This window comes from Mustela putorius, unplaced genomic scaffold (assembly GCF_011764305.1).
Source record: "Mustela putorius furo isolate JIRA1106 unplaced genomic scaffold, ASM1176430v1.1 tig00003845_pilon_pilon_pilon, whole genome shotgun sequence".
Taxonomy (NCBI): Eukaryota; Metazoa; Chordata; class Mammalia; order Carnivora; family Mustelidae; genus Mustela; species Mustela putorius.
The window spans coordinates 15,483,335-15,498,535 of record NW_025421998.1 but is presented as its reverse complement, the minus strand read 5'-3'; the positions used below and the strand labels follow the sequence as shown (position 1 = coordinate 15,498,535).

Genomic DNA, 15,201 nt, shown 5'->3' with positions numbered 1-15,201 from the left:
AATAAAAAGAAAGAGAATGGGAGGAAGAGAGAGAGACAGAGAAAGAAAAAAGAAAAAAAAAAGAAAGAAAGAACAATGGAAGGAAGAAAGGAAGAGAGAGAGGGAGAGAAGGAAGGAATGGGAGGGAGGGAGGGAAGGAGAAAGAAAGTGAAAAAGAAAGAAAGAAAGAAAGATCAGGATAAAGTGGTCAACCAATGACTTTGCTAAATTACCAGAAACAGTGTTCAGAGAATTAAGAGGATTTGATTTCCAGGTGTTCCAGTGTGTGAAACTGCTCAGAGATGCATCAAAGGAAACCTCTTCTGTTCTCACAAACACCGGCCTAGTGTGTCAGCAGTTAAGGGTTATATTTCTGAAATATATTTCTGAAAAAGCTAACATGTCAACAGAAATATACTTGAGAAATGTGGATGATGGGCTCCATTTTTTAGTAAGCCACTTTTACCATTCAGCAACACAAATCTTCACCAGGGAAAGCAAAATGAGAAAACACTTTCTAAGATGATAGTATTTTCCTGGAATAAAAGGAAAACATTGTAGAATTCTATCTCCCACAGAAAAATAGATTCCTTATTAAAACTCAAATTGGAAAACAAACCCTCTGCTATGCTGAAAGAAGAAGCCTCTTGGAAGCCATTCTGTGATCTTTGGAAATATACCTGCAGCCTTGCCTCTGTGGATAAGTAGCTGTGACAAGGCATTTGCCCTTCCTCGTTTCCCACATCCCATTTGCTGTGTGAGCATTAAGCTGTGTATGTGCAAAAGGCCCTTCCTGTTCCAACAGCTTTTGAAGCTGTGATTAAGAGCCAGAAAGGGTCTGCTGTGGCTGCTTAAGTAGAAAGCAGTTGAGGGTTAGTAATGGAGAAGGTTTCCTTATAGATCCCTTCTGATTCTGTGACATTGCAAGATCCCAGCATGCACAATAGCAGGGCTTCCTGAGACTTCATGACATTAAGGGTTATCAAGGAAAAGACTCTGTTGTCTTTCTTATCTGAACCAAAGCAGGAACTGGGCTTGTGTCGTTCATAATCCTGGATGAGCTATCCAGGATTTGTTCCAGCTGTTCTCCTTTTTGTTGGTAGCACTGTCGAATGGGCTCTCCAAGGACCCTAGAGAGCCTGCATCATATGTGCATGCTTCTGTCTGCTGTCCTGGCAAAGGAGACTCGATCCTGAGAAATTCTATCTTCATTTGAAAAGCAAAGGAGAGAAGTCAGAGGCAATTGCATAAATTGACAGTGGACATGAAAACAGTGAACCAAAGAGACAGGAGTTTAGTCAACCTACAAATCCAGCTGGAGACACATGTCCATTCATGGAGTTGGTGTTGCCCTGGGGTAGTCAGAAATTTCTCCAAAATGGGCATACATCAGGACTGGGGAGGTGTTAGCAAAATGGTTCTTCAGAGGCAGGACTGGGGAGGAAGTTTTGTTTTAAAACCAATGAAAGACCTTCACAGTAAGATATGTCTCAGTGACACTTTACTATGTTCCTGGCATAAAAAGCTCTCAGATCCCAAAACACCCCTGTTACAATAACTCAATGTTATCTTCTTTTGGGGGCCAACACTTTCACTTTTTTCCTTTAAGTTTTACTTCAATCCCACCTATCCTTGAACTCTTTTTCTCTCTGCGTTAATGGCTTTCTCACCATATTTGGTAAGAGTATGGAGAGTATAAAGCTATCAGAAAAATGGAAGAAAAGATGTATTACTGTATATAATAACAATGACATAATAATCCCACAATGTTATGCAGGACTTTATGCATTTTATATACTTTATAAAATGAACTTTATACACACCATTATGTCATTATGTCTTTTATAGATCAGTAGTCTGAAGAAAATTCACAAATTTGGAAGAATTTGAACAATTACTATAGTAATTACTTTAGGTGTTATGATGTTACAACACTCTGTTGTGGGTAAGAAAAATGGTGGAGGAAAAAAATCCTTTGTTTTGCTACCCTAGACTCTCTTCCTATTCACAATTCTTAGCTTTTCAAAAGAAAGCAAACATTACTGTTGTTTGGAGGACAATGTAAGTTGTGACATTTAAAGAGTCCCTGAGTTCCTGTGGTGGCTGAGCTGGGTCAGTGAAGCAGTTCCGTTGTAAGGGAACTGTGATGTATTGACCCTGTGCTAGACTCGTCCTGTATGTAACGTTCTTCAGTCCTTGACAACCCCATGAGAAAGACAGGGATTGAGCCCCATATTGGGCTCTCTGCTCAGTGGGGAGCCTGTTTCTCTCTCTCTCTGCCTGCCTCTCTGCCTACTTGCGATCTCTGTCTATAAATAAATAGATAATATCTTATAAAAAAAAAAAAAAAGCTTGAAACAGTTCTGCCTAAAACTTGAGTGTGGTTCTGTTACATACCATGTGGAGTTGATGTAAACTCTGGTTTGAGCCCTGCCTGAGGAGAAAAGAGAAGAAGAAGCCAGGATGGCTGAGTTTTCCTCCTGAGGCAGCTGCTCTTTTTTCCCTCTTTTCCAATAAATACCATTTCTGAAGTGATCCATACTGGGTAGTTTGAATGTTGTGGAGGTGGAGGATGGTAGACCAGAAGGTCAATGGCCTACAACTATGAGGACTGACTCTTGCTAAGCAGGAAGCTTCATTTTGGGAATGAAAAGGACTAGGAGACAGAAAGAAGACACCGATGGTCACTCTGGAGAGAGGTCCTCTGGTCCACCATGGCTGCTAGGCATTTCCTTACAGTCTCTGTGTCTGTGTTTGTGTTTATGCCTGTGTGTATCGGTCTGTGTGTGTGCATGCATGAGTGTGCAAATGCATTTGCATCGCTTTCTGTCCTGTGTGTTTGTGCATATGTGTGTCTCTGTGTATGTGTTGTATTAAGAGGTAGCAGTTGTGTGAATATGGCTAATTGGGGGAGGCCACACCTTCTACCTGACTGTATGTTAAGGAAGGCTGAGAAAGAGTATCTGACATTTTTCCTTCCTAGAGTGGAAACAAATGGATTCTTTCACTCAGATTCATAAGGTGTGGTATTTCCTGGACATAGACGAGAGTTTCAGATGCTAGGAGCCTAGAAGGGAGATAAATGGTCATTTCAGACACATTCATGGAAAAATATATTTTCTCATCTTGAATTATTTCAAACATGGAAGTAAACAAAGGCAGAATTTATCTTTTATTTATTATATTAAACATTTTCAAAAAATAGAAATTTTATTTTCTTTACTTTTCATAACTTTAATAGCTTTCAATATTGAAGACATTTTCTACATGGTAGGTGAGCACATTGCTCCATTATCTCATTTAATCTTCACAAAGCCTACTAAGTGGGTGGTTTTATTATTGGTTCTATATTTTATATGAGAAAATGGAGGCTTTGGACACACCAGTTATTATATCAAAGGTCTGACTTGAGTAAGTGGCAGAGCAATAGTCTGTACCAGAGGATCTATGTCTAGAACACACAATCTTAAATAAGATATTTTATTTCTTCCATACATACTTTTAATATAATATATATATGTAATATATATATATATATGTAATAAGGATATACACGTATATGTACATAAGTATGTATGTATTTATAGAGGGGTCTATATATTTCTCTCAATGTACCAGAGTGTGATCTTTGGATTCATTACAGGAAATATTCTCAATGTGCTGCTTCCTCAGTAATGCTTCCTGGGATTCATTGATTCACAGATTAATTCAGCAAGTGTGTATGGAGGCTGCACTAGAGACAAGGCTTGCACAGACCCTGGGAAGGTCACAGTCACAGAGAAAAAGGTCCTACTTGGGAGTACTCATCTTCATCTTCCTTCATTTGGCACCACACCTGGCCCTCATACTCATGTCTATGGTCTCAGTCCTGTGCCCTCTCTCCATTTCAAGCCCCTTCTCACAGAGCCTGAACCATAGATAATCTCTGGAAACCTCAGGAAATGAACTGCTATGTCCTGACTCTCAGGCACTTTTCAACAACTCCAGGCAGAAGCTCTCCACAGTAGGCAATCAGGTCAATGGGAAGTTGCAGCAGGAAGCCTGGCATCCTGAAGGCACAGCTGATGGCTGTCTGCTTCTTTTCCCCTTGATTTTAGTCCTGAGGTACCTCTCAGGGAGCACAGGGTGGGGACTGAGGTTGAGGCTAGGACTGGGACGGAGGTTGTCCTGTGGAAATGAGAGAGTCCAGAACTGAAGAGAGGTTCCTGGGGCTGATTGTAGGCTCTTCTAATACTTTGTACATTTGCACGTGGCTTCATCTACTGTGTTCTCTGGACTGTAAAAAAGAATTTCAGTAGAGGGGACAGGATGTCTCAGTGCTGCCTATTTCCTGTTCTCATCATATTGCCTATAAGCATGTATTTTAAGAGACCTAATACATCAGATACCCAAAGGCTGATTCATTTTTTTTTTTTTGTACCAATAAATCACCTTTTTTTTGGTAGGTACAGCGTTGAGTAATTATCCTTTTTTCTACTGTGGGTATAGATATAGATATTTCTGGTTGCATCATTTTGGCTACTAACTGGAAAGAGAGAGAGTGAGACAGAGATATAGACACATATGTAGATAGAGACAGATATGGAGACAGAGACTGACAGATATGTAGATAAGGTATACCTAGTATAGATACAAATATTGCAAATGGGTGTCAAGGAAGACTTTTCTAAATTAATTGTCCCAATTATTTCATGGTAAGGAGTAGAGACAGATGCAAAATTTAAAAGAAGTACCAATGATAATACTGAGTCCTCCTCTAGGCTGTATGTTTAGTTCTTGGATTTCTCATCTCTTAATCTCAAAGCAGTTACTGCGGAAGGAGCATCTGCTCCACAGAAGACAACTGGAGATGCTCCAGCTCATGTCCTCAGACTCCACAGTCCAGGACCCATGGGGTCTATGCAAACCCTGACTTTTGTTGTTGTTGCTGTTTTACTGTATTGCTCACGATGGTCAGTTTTTCTCAAGGCTTTAAATTGTAAAATTTGGTTCCTAGATTCAAACAATAGTATTTTCATTGGTTCTTTGACAATACTTTTTTGTAAATTAGTTTATTTTTAGAGTCAGAAAGCTTCACAGATTAAGGTTTTTATAATGCTGTATCTTGTCTACATAGTTCTATGTAGTTACTACCTTCTGAACAGTCTCTGTAGTACATATGTTTCCTTTTTTCAGAAAATAAAACAGGCCACATCCTTTGCAGAATTATTAGAAAAAGGCACTTTTGCTCCAGGTTGACACAGCCCTGCTCAGGGTATAGAGGAGGGTGGCCATGGGATGGGTTTTGACCCCCATCGTGCCCCCTCACTTAGGCATATATGAGCAGGGCACACTGGTAACACCAAACAGAGGCTGCAACTTCAGGTTCCTTACAGGGAAAGGAAGTGTCATTTTTGTTGATAACATATACATGTCATTTCTTCCTCATTCTGATTTTGGAGGGAGGTACTAACATTACCAATTGAAAATAGATTCCTCTAGTTTGGAACAGCTTCATTCAAGTTAGGACAATCTCCTTGGGCACATTCCTCATTGTTTCTGTTTCTCTGTCTGTCTCCTGCTCATTCTCATGATGACATCACTAAGCATGGGGAGAGAGTTCCTTCTTCCAGTCTTCCTCCCGCCATCTTATTGCACAAGATCAGAACCTTCTTGTGCAACAAACAGCCCTGAACCCACCACCACTGACTCACACCATGCCATGGGCTGTAAAGTTTCCACCCTGTAGCTTCTGTTCTTGTTGAAGCATCAATTCTTTCTGCCATGATATAAGTGCATTTGCAGGATTTTCATGGTGATCATGAGATTTCCTCCAGAGATTGAACACCAAGCATATTATCTGGCAGCTAAATGGGTGGAATTCCACCTTCAGAATGAGCTTTTCACAACTACTGAATATTTCTGAACGGCTTACTTCTCTCTGAGATAAATATACCATTTCAACATAAGAGTCTATAACTAGGAATGCAAGTCAATAGGAAATTATGTCAAACCAGACATTTAAGACAGGGTTAGTGACATCTGTGGGGGGTACATTGATGGATACATCAGAGTCCCTTTTCTCTTTCCTCTGATACTGAGGCATTACACAGCAAGACATGTATAAACTACTTAATACAATGCCTACCTAGTATATAAGGAATTTTCAGTTAAAAAGAGCTATTATTAACATCTTATCTGGAACATTATGTTTATTAAAATTCATACAGAACTTAAATCTTTTTCTTTGAATGAACAAAGGAAAGAATCAAAGAAATCTATTGACCTATGGATTATAAATACTAATTCTACCACTTCCAGAATAAAACTAGATTTTTGGTAACTGTTTGGTAACTTCAACTTAAACGTTAAAAAAAATCAAAAGGACAGAACTCACAGTAGGTAGGGATAATCAGTTTGTGATCAAACATTTAAATGTTAACTCATCCATGACAGAAAGTTAGATGAAGGAAGGACAGAAAAGATACATCAATTATAACCAACGTGAGAAGCTGGATTTTTGTTGACATTATGAAAGTGGCAGGCATTTCTCGACTTTCTTTTTGTAAGAGTTAGGATTGGTACACTAGTGTATACTTGTTTATTGTATTAATGAACATCCAGAACACTGAATTGAACTCATCATAATACTGGATCATAAAGCCCTGTAATCATTTATTGACACAGAGTTAGAGGTCTCTTTGCCTTTTGCTACTTAGATGATGATGACTTACCTAATAACTTGACAAATACCTCAGAATCCCTCATTTTCCTGAAGAACAAAAGCATTAAAAATAATCTATATGCTCCTCTCTATTAAGCTAGTCAACTAGAAAAGCACAACATTTAATGATAATTTCTCAACACTTGTCCAGTTTCTTGTTTTCTTGCTGAGGGAACAGGGCACATCCTGTTCTGTTAAAGATGGGACTTTGGTGGCTTTGTGGAAGGTGAAATGAAAGGAACTAGATAAAATCTCCCAACTCTGCAGTTTGTTTTACTTATTTGGGGGCAAATATAACCCACATACTTGACTATTACTTGATTTTTATTCTTTTGCTCCTTGATTTTTATTCTTTTGTGAACAGTGGACCTCTCCTTACCTTGCCCTGGACATTACGAAGTGGACCTTCAGGGACTGCACAGATGGTTTTCCTTATTCTCTGGTTGCTGTCTGGGAGTAGCCAGTGGGAGCATCAGCAAGAGACTGGGAAGTGGGAGAAAGTGAGGTCTGGGTTCCCTCCCTGAAGGGGGCCTGCATTCTCACAGAGACCAACATATATTGCCAACTCCTGCCATACCAGAGGTTAATGCTCAGGAACAAGAGGTGCATGAGGGAGAAGTCTTTCCCTTTTATACCACTTAACCCACTGGAGGGATTTGTTTCTTTTCCCCAGGGTCCACTGGCTTGGAATTCTAGTATCCAAGAAGAAATGCTTTTGTCAGGTGACATGGTGATTTTTTTTTGTACATTATTTTTTATTTTTATTTATTTCTTTTTTATTATTTTTATTTATTTATTTATTTATTTATTTTTATTATTAATTTTTTATTTTTTATAAACATATATTTTTATCCCCAGGCGTACAGGTCTGTGAATCACCAGGTTTACACACTTCACAGCACTCACCAAAGCACATACCCTCCCCAATGTCCATAATCCCACCCCTTTCTCCCAAACCCCCTTCCCCCAGCAACCCTCAGTTTGTTTTGTGAGATTAAGAGTCACTTATGGTTTGTCTCCCTCCCAATTCCATCTTCTTTCATTGATTCTTCTCCTACCCACTTAAGCCCCCATGTTGCATCACCACTTCCTCATATCAGGGAGATCATATGATAGTTGTCTTTCTCTGCTTGACTTATTTCGCTGAGCATGATACGCTCTAGTTCCATCCATGTTGTCGCAAATGGCAAGATTTCATTTCTTTTGATGGCTGCATAATATTCCATTGTGTATATATACCACATCTTCTTGATCCATTCATCTGTTGATGGACATCTAGGACCTCAATGTGCGAAAGGAATCCATCAAAATCCTTGAGGAGAACACAGGCAGCAACCTCTTCGACCTCAGCTGCAGCAACATCTTCCTAGGAACAACGCAAAAGGCAAGGGAAGCAAGGGCAAAAATTAACTATTGGGGTTTCATCAAGATCAAAAGCTTTTGCACAGCAAAGGAAACAGTTAACAAAATCAAAAGACAACTGACAGAATGGGAGAAGATATTTGCAAATGACATATCAGATAAAGGACTAGTGTCCAGAATCTATAAAGAACTTAGCAAACTCAACACCCAAAGAACAAATAATCCAATCAAGAAATGGGCAGAGGACATGAACAGACATTTCTGCAAAGAAGACATCCAGATGGCCAACAGACACATGAAAAAGTGCTCCATATCACTCGGCCTCAGGGAAATACAAATCAAAACCACAATGAGATATCACCTCACACCAGTCAGAATGGCTAAAATCAACAAGTCAGGAAATGACAGATGCTGGCGAGGATGCGGAGAAAGGGGAACCCTCCTACACTGTTGGTGGGAATGCAAGCTGGTGCAACCACTCTGGAAAACAGCATGGAGGTTCCTCAAAATGTTGAAAATAGAACTGCCCTATGACCCAGCAATTGCACTATTGGGTATTTACCCTAAAGATACAAACGTAGTGATCCAAAGGGGCACATGCACCCGAATGTTTATAACAGCAATGTCCACAATAGCCAAACTATGGTGATTATTTTTTTGAGCTTCAGTTTCCATTGGCCAACTTTGCATTTGAAAACAGAACAAAGATTCCCATGACTGTTTCCACAAAGGTTAAGAATCCTGGGGCACAAAGCAATGGGGGTAGGGGTGGGGTGTGGAGCATTAATCCTGAGGAGGAAAAGGGAAATTTCCCAGTACCCATCCTTTGTGCCCCTCAGCATCCATACTGTTAATTTGCCTGGGGGAGAAATCCATGCACCCACAGCAGGAGGTACACACAGTCATACTTGAAAGCGTATCTTCCTCTCTGCCTCCAGATGAACACATGAGGTTGAATTTCTATCAACCTTCTATGAAAGGCTTTCAGGCAAAAAAAAAAGTGGGAAACAACTTTGTTGAATAAAACTATGATTGTGTACAATTCTGCTTGAGATGTTCTCATTCTCTCATCTGCAAGTAGATAAAAGAGATGTAAAAAAAAAAATGAGGAAATTAAAATACAGTGTTAATAGGAAGACTCAGTATTGGTGTCACTGTCTATACCTGGTATTTGTTCTGCAGAGAGGAAAAGAAACACTCAGGCCACGAAGGTACACTGAGTTCTCTGGGCATGAACTTTGTCTCTAATTTGGCACATGGAGTCAGTAGGAATCAGCAGAGAAAAGAGATTTTGTTTTGTAAATGAAGCAACCTTTGATGGAAAAGAGCAGAAAAAGAGTGGTTAAGACAAAGGCTATTCCACATATTTCTAACCATCAGATGTCACATGGTATGCCTAAGTGCTCAATAACATGCAAGAATTTTAATATTAAGTAACATGTGAATTCTATTTAACAGTAAATTTAAAAATAAAAATCAAAAGCCATACAGGTTTTTCTATGAGTCAATAAGGGTATGTGTGACATGGTAAAAATTCTCCTATTCCCAATGTTTAAAAGTGGCATCTCCAAGGTGTGCCCTTTCCTCTACCCAAAACTGTGTTCCTGAACCCATTCTGGAACATAAAGAACATCCAACACAAAACAGTCAACATAGATCTCCACGTGTACCCAGAAATTTTCAGAACTGTGATTCTTAGAAAATGACTCTGATGTAACAGACATTAATTTTTCCACAGTACTAATGTGTGTGATCGGTTGGTAATGGATAATAGAACTATGAAAACTATGGTTTTAGGGGCACCTGGGTGGCTCAGTGGGTTAAAGCATTTGCCTTCAGCTCAGGTCATGGTCCCAGGGTCCTGGGATCAGGCCCTGTATCGGGCTCTCTGCACAGCAGAGCCTGTCTCTCAGCCTCCTGTGATCTGTTTCAAATAAATAAATAAATAAATAATCAAACAAAAAGAAAGAAAGAAAGAAAAGAAACTATGATTTTATGAGATGTTCTAAGACATTATTTGGCATTAATTTCATAATATAATGCTGCTTCTATTAGTCAAAATTATTGTGTCTCACCCACCTGAAAAGTGAAATAAATGAGTTGAGCCCAAATCATCAGGATATTTCAAGCATCCATCTATGCAAAATCCCCCACCCATGAGGTAATGTGAGCCCCTCTCTAATAGTCAAAATGCCAGTCTCAGTTCAGCAGACATCAATGGAGTCAACACCGTACTTGGTCCTGTACATTCTAATAAGATGCTTTCAGTGTTGTTAGAATCAGCCATTTAAACAACAATTTAATTAGCAACCATTTACTTAAGATAGGAGGTTTTGTTGGTCTCTGGATGGTTTGGCTTTACTGTGTGTGGCCCAAGTGTCCTTGGTGAAGCTTCACTTATCCACAAGGAGAAAGGCAGCTAGAGGAAATGACTCCAAATATGACTCGTTTTTCCTTCCACATGGGGTGGTTTGCTCCCCACACACAGGGCCACTCTCTTTTTAGGTTGTAACTCAAAGACACTATGGACCCATGTTGAAAACTGAGATTTACATTGACCTGGGATGACTTCTCTGACAGTGTCTTCATATGTAGCTAATTTCTCTCTAACAAAACTCTAATACTCAGGTCTCAGAGTCACTCCCCTATGGAGTCAGGCACTGAGAGGAAAGGGTTCAGTGGTATGAGGATATGGGAAGAAAAATGAAGGAATATCACCCAAACAGAGCAAAAGTAAGTTTCTGTCTCTCCCCCTCCTCCACCTCCTGCACATGGTGGAGGTCTTCATCTTGACCCAGGCTTCATTAGAGGAAAGGGGTGTCGGCGTTTTTCACAATCAGGCGTGTGTTAAATATAAATCTCCTAGTGCAAAAATTCCGGGAGACATATGAGGAGGTAATGAATCTGAGGGACTAATTATCTACAAATGTTTTGGGCTTTCCTTTCAGCAATCATTTTTACCAGTGCTATTAAGTTGTACATAAACTGTGAATCTTCAATTGAAAAGGCATTTATTTCAGCTTAGACTTCCTCAGAGAGCTTTTTATTTCCCCCACATATGATAGCAGGTGTTTTCCTGTTTGGGACTAGAGGATCAGTAATACAGTTTTTCTTTTCTTTTTTTTCCCTCAAGAAGTTGACAAATTTTATAAGAATTTAGTAAACATTGTGATATCTTATTGGTATAATTTTGCTTTATTACAGAGGATCGACCCCATTACTGTGGTATTTAAACTACCTCCCTGTACAGATGACAAAAAAGAAGTCCAAGGAATACGGCCCCCAAATCCCATATGGAGTAACATTCAAGGAGAATTGGAAGTGAGGGCCCCAGGTCTCATTCAGGGCTGTTGCATCAACCTGCCTGCGGATCATGTCCCCCCATATGAGTTGACCACCAGATACGCCAGTGCATGAGGGTGCTGAGAAGTTAGTCCTACCAACTGCTTCCTGTGCTTTGCTCATGGAGTCTCTACTGCAAAGTAATAAGCATTGGGCAGGACAGCAGTTTGAAAACTGGAATCAAGAGTCAAATTCCTATTTCAGTTTTCAATTATTTTATGGTAAATCTCTCTCTGAAATGATTTGCACAATATTTTACTCCCACATTCTTCTTTGGAGATGGCCAGAATCTTCAATCACCAGCCTGTCACAGATCCGTTCAGTAGAAATAAAGATAAGTCACAATATGAGACACATTTTCTAAAGTTGCATTTCAAAAACATTAAAGAAACAAATAAACTTCAGGATTATTTTATTTATTGTGAGATATCAAAACAGGATTTCCCCATTTCTAAATTGAGGGTAGTAGCATTCATCTCAAGGACGACTTCTTTACTTCAACATGTAACTAATATAGAAATTATTAAGAAGGTATTCCATATTTTTTTTTTACTAATCTCCAGAACATGGCTTGTATGTTATACAAGCAGCCCATCTCAGGTTGAACTAGCTATGTTTCAAGTGCCCAGGAGTCACATGTGGCTAGTGGCTAGTGGCCACTGAATTGAGCAGCTTATATTCTGCTCCAAATGCTTCAGAAACACGGTGCTGGATGACCTTCAGAGCAGTCCCTACAGACTGGACAACTCCCTGGGTTTGCGCTCGCCTGCATGCCAGGGGCTTCTTAGTTTCCAGGGCTCTGTGCAGTGCACCAATGGAGAGGGAAGGGGGCATTAACGAGAGTCGGGTTGCTGAGAGCTGACCCCAGGACATCCCCAGAGACCCAGAGTCATTGGAATGTGCCAGTCTTCAGTGCCCTGGGAGACAGAGACCTTTTTAATCAGGGTCCTGGTCAGAGCACAGGGCTGTGGTATACCCAGGCAGCGCAGTAGTACAGGCCTTCGTCGCTTTTCTCTAGTTTCAGCAGTGACAGAGTGCAGCTGTAGCTATCCTTGCCCTTCTGGGCATAAACTTTGTCTGCTTTCAGGACAAAATCCCGTTGCACAAGGGACCTGGACATGTCTAGGTAGAGGAGCCTCTTCGGTGCCGTACCCTCCTGGTGGCGGTACCAGTGGATGTAGCTGACTGAGCTGTCCACTTGGCAATCCAGAGAACATGAACTGCCCACACGTGCCACCAACAAAGCAGTCTGACTCAGCTTGAGCCCTGCTCCACCACCTGCCAGGGAAGAGGGGAAGAGCTGTGAGACAGTGATGGCCAGGAACCTCAAGGTGAACCCTGTACTCTGCACTGGGAACAAGTAAGGACTTACCGGGAAACAGGAGAGCACACAGGATGGCAAGGGGACCCAGCATGGTTCTGTCTCCCACCTGGTGAAGAGAAACCCTGGGTGACCTCCTGGCGGCACCTGCTAGGAAGAGACTGTCTGGGTGTGTTGAAGAGGGCAGGTTAAGACCTGAATGTCTGTTTCCCAGAGGCACCTGCAGTTACTAGTGAGAAAGAGGCTGGGAGGAGAGAGGGAGGGGCCAGAGGGCTGGGACAGGTCTGACCACAAGGCAGGAGGGAACATCAATGATTAGGCTGCTCAGAATCACTGAGGACTATTGGAGCAAGGAGGGCACCAGTGGTATAACAGCAATCCTTGATTGGACCTAAGCACCACACTAACTGGTTTCTGCTCATTGTTTGACCAAATCCTGAAAGTCACCCTTAACATGAATGTAACTACCCTCAATTTAGAAATGGGGAAATCCTGGTTGTTATTTAAGTAACTCTTCCGAGGCTGCATGCCTACAGGGAATTCGGTGGGGATGTGAGCCAGGTCTGGCTGGAGACAAATCTCAAGCCTCCAATGGCCACTCAGTAACGACAGAGCAATGGGTGTGCAGGCTGCTCCGGAGGCAGGGATAAGCACAGTGCAGAGATCCCTGCTGAAAAAGCAACAGGTCCCCTGAGCTAGTCCTGGACCATTTCTCCCAGAGGTCTCCTCAGAAGATGGAAATGCCCTAATGTGACATGACAGCTCTGCAGTCTTCGGCTAGCTAGTCTTCTCCTTTTCCTCATTTGTCAAAAGGACCTTATTAGGATGCATGCAGTGTGAGCAGGGAATGTGAGCAAAGCTTGTTGCCTGTCCCAAATGCATAGAAAAAGCTCAAGAAATGTTGGGGATCCGTGTTTCATCTTAAAACTGGATTGGTTGCAGTAAATGATTTCTGGGGTCCTCATAGTGTAGAATTTCAGGAAATATGATAGTCCTGTAAAACCAGGCGTGTGTTTGTGGGGGGGGGGCAGGGGTGTATGGTCAAAGGAAGAAACCTGCATTGAGCCAGGATGCAGAGGCGACCAGGGGGCAGGACCTGTCAGATCCTGTGTGAAATCCTTAGAAATGGTAAAAGCGGGGCCTCAGGAGGGTCAGCTGAGAAAGGCATCAGGCATCTGAAATGACGTTTTCAGAGGTAAAGCTAGTAAAGTAAGTACAGGTTTCCTTGCCAGTTATCTAAAGTAGAGGAGGACCTCCTGGGTCCAGTTATGGTAATTAGCTATGCTAATGAGAGCCTCTTTGGCTGGTAGGAGAAGGCAGGAAGGGTACTTGATGGGGCAGGGAGGTGTGGGTCCCTCACACCCCTACTAGACCCAGCTTCTGAGCTCCTCCTCTTGGTAAACACTGAGAGGCACACATGCTGAGCTCTAACCAAGATTCAAAGCTCAAGTGTCCTAAAATGCAGGCTTTGAGGTTGTGCTAATCTGGTGAGGTGTTGAGTAGAATATTCTGCTAAAAGAATAATCCAGGCTCATCATTCAGACACTCAGCAGGTGTCTAGGGCAGCCCTGCTAAATGTTAAGTAGGAAAGAGACTGAGAATGGTGGTGACAATGGGGACTGACATCTGCAGAGCATAACAACAGGTGGAAAGAGTTTGCATATGGAAGATGACCAGTGTGGGGGGGTGAGAAAGCCCATAGATTCTTCTCTTCTTGCTTTCTCTCTTTTCTAGATTTTCACCAATAAGGAAATCTTCCTTTGGGGGAGAAAATCCATAACCTTCTATTCTTTTATGAAAATAAATTTTATGTCACATTGTCAACATTCAGAACTCTGTTTCTCTCAATTACTGTTCCCATTTGTCCACAAACACTGCTGACATTAAGGGCTCAACACCTGTTGGCTATGAGCAGTCTTAGTTCCTACCAAACCTCCAGCCAAATGCTCTCCTGGGTGAGACAAATGACAAAAGTAAAACAATTCAGCCTGGAGGGTGTAGTGCCCTTTCTTCAAAGGAGAACAGTCTATGGGTTGGGGAGCTCAGAGTCTCACAAGCAGGGGAGCACTCAGCCCCAGGGATTTTGGGCAAGAGGGAGTTTTATAGAGACTTCAAAACAGTAAAGGGGAAACAAGGAGGAATAGCAGGTCAGTCAGGGGATAAGGAGAGAGTGCTTGGCTTAGGTTGATTGGCCGGGGTTGCATACCTGACCTTACTTAGAACAGGGGAATCCTTGCAGATTCCTGGTGTTTGGTGCCTGCTTAATTGGGACATACTGTGTTTTGGTCAAGGACAACATTTATAGGGACAGGGAATTTACCTAAGTTTTGGTTTGCTGACTTGAACCCCCAGGCAGGAATGGATCCATCCTGGGTCTGGAAACGCATTTCACCAGGTGACAGTTGTGTTCTTTTACTTCTCTTCTTGCTGTGGTACATCTGTGCTCTTGTGTAAGTGGTGCTGAAAGGTCATATTTTTAAAGATGGGCATATTT

At 41.5% G+C, this 15,201-nt stretch overlaps 1 gene segment (V, D, J or C); it reads right to left on the bottom strand.

Moving 5' to 3' along the window:
• Positions 1-12,985, bottom strand: part of LOC101692183 — a 41,381-nt gene extending 28,396 nt beyond the window's left edge. Inside the window, 2 exon segments of the C gene segment in view lie at positions 12,363-12,664; positions 12,759-12,985. Of these exon segments, the coding sequence occupies positions 12,363-12,664; positions 12,759-12,801 (345 nt within the window).
• Positions 12,986-15,201: the final 2,216 nt, after the last annotated feature.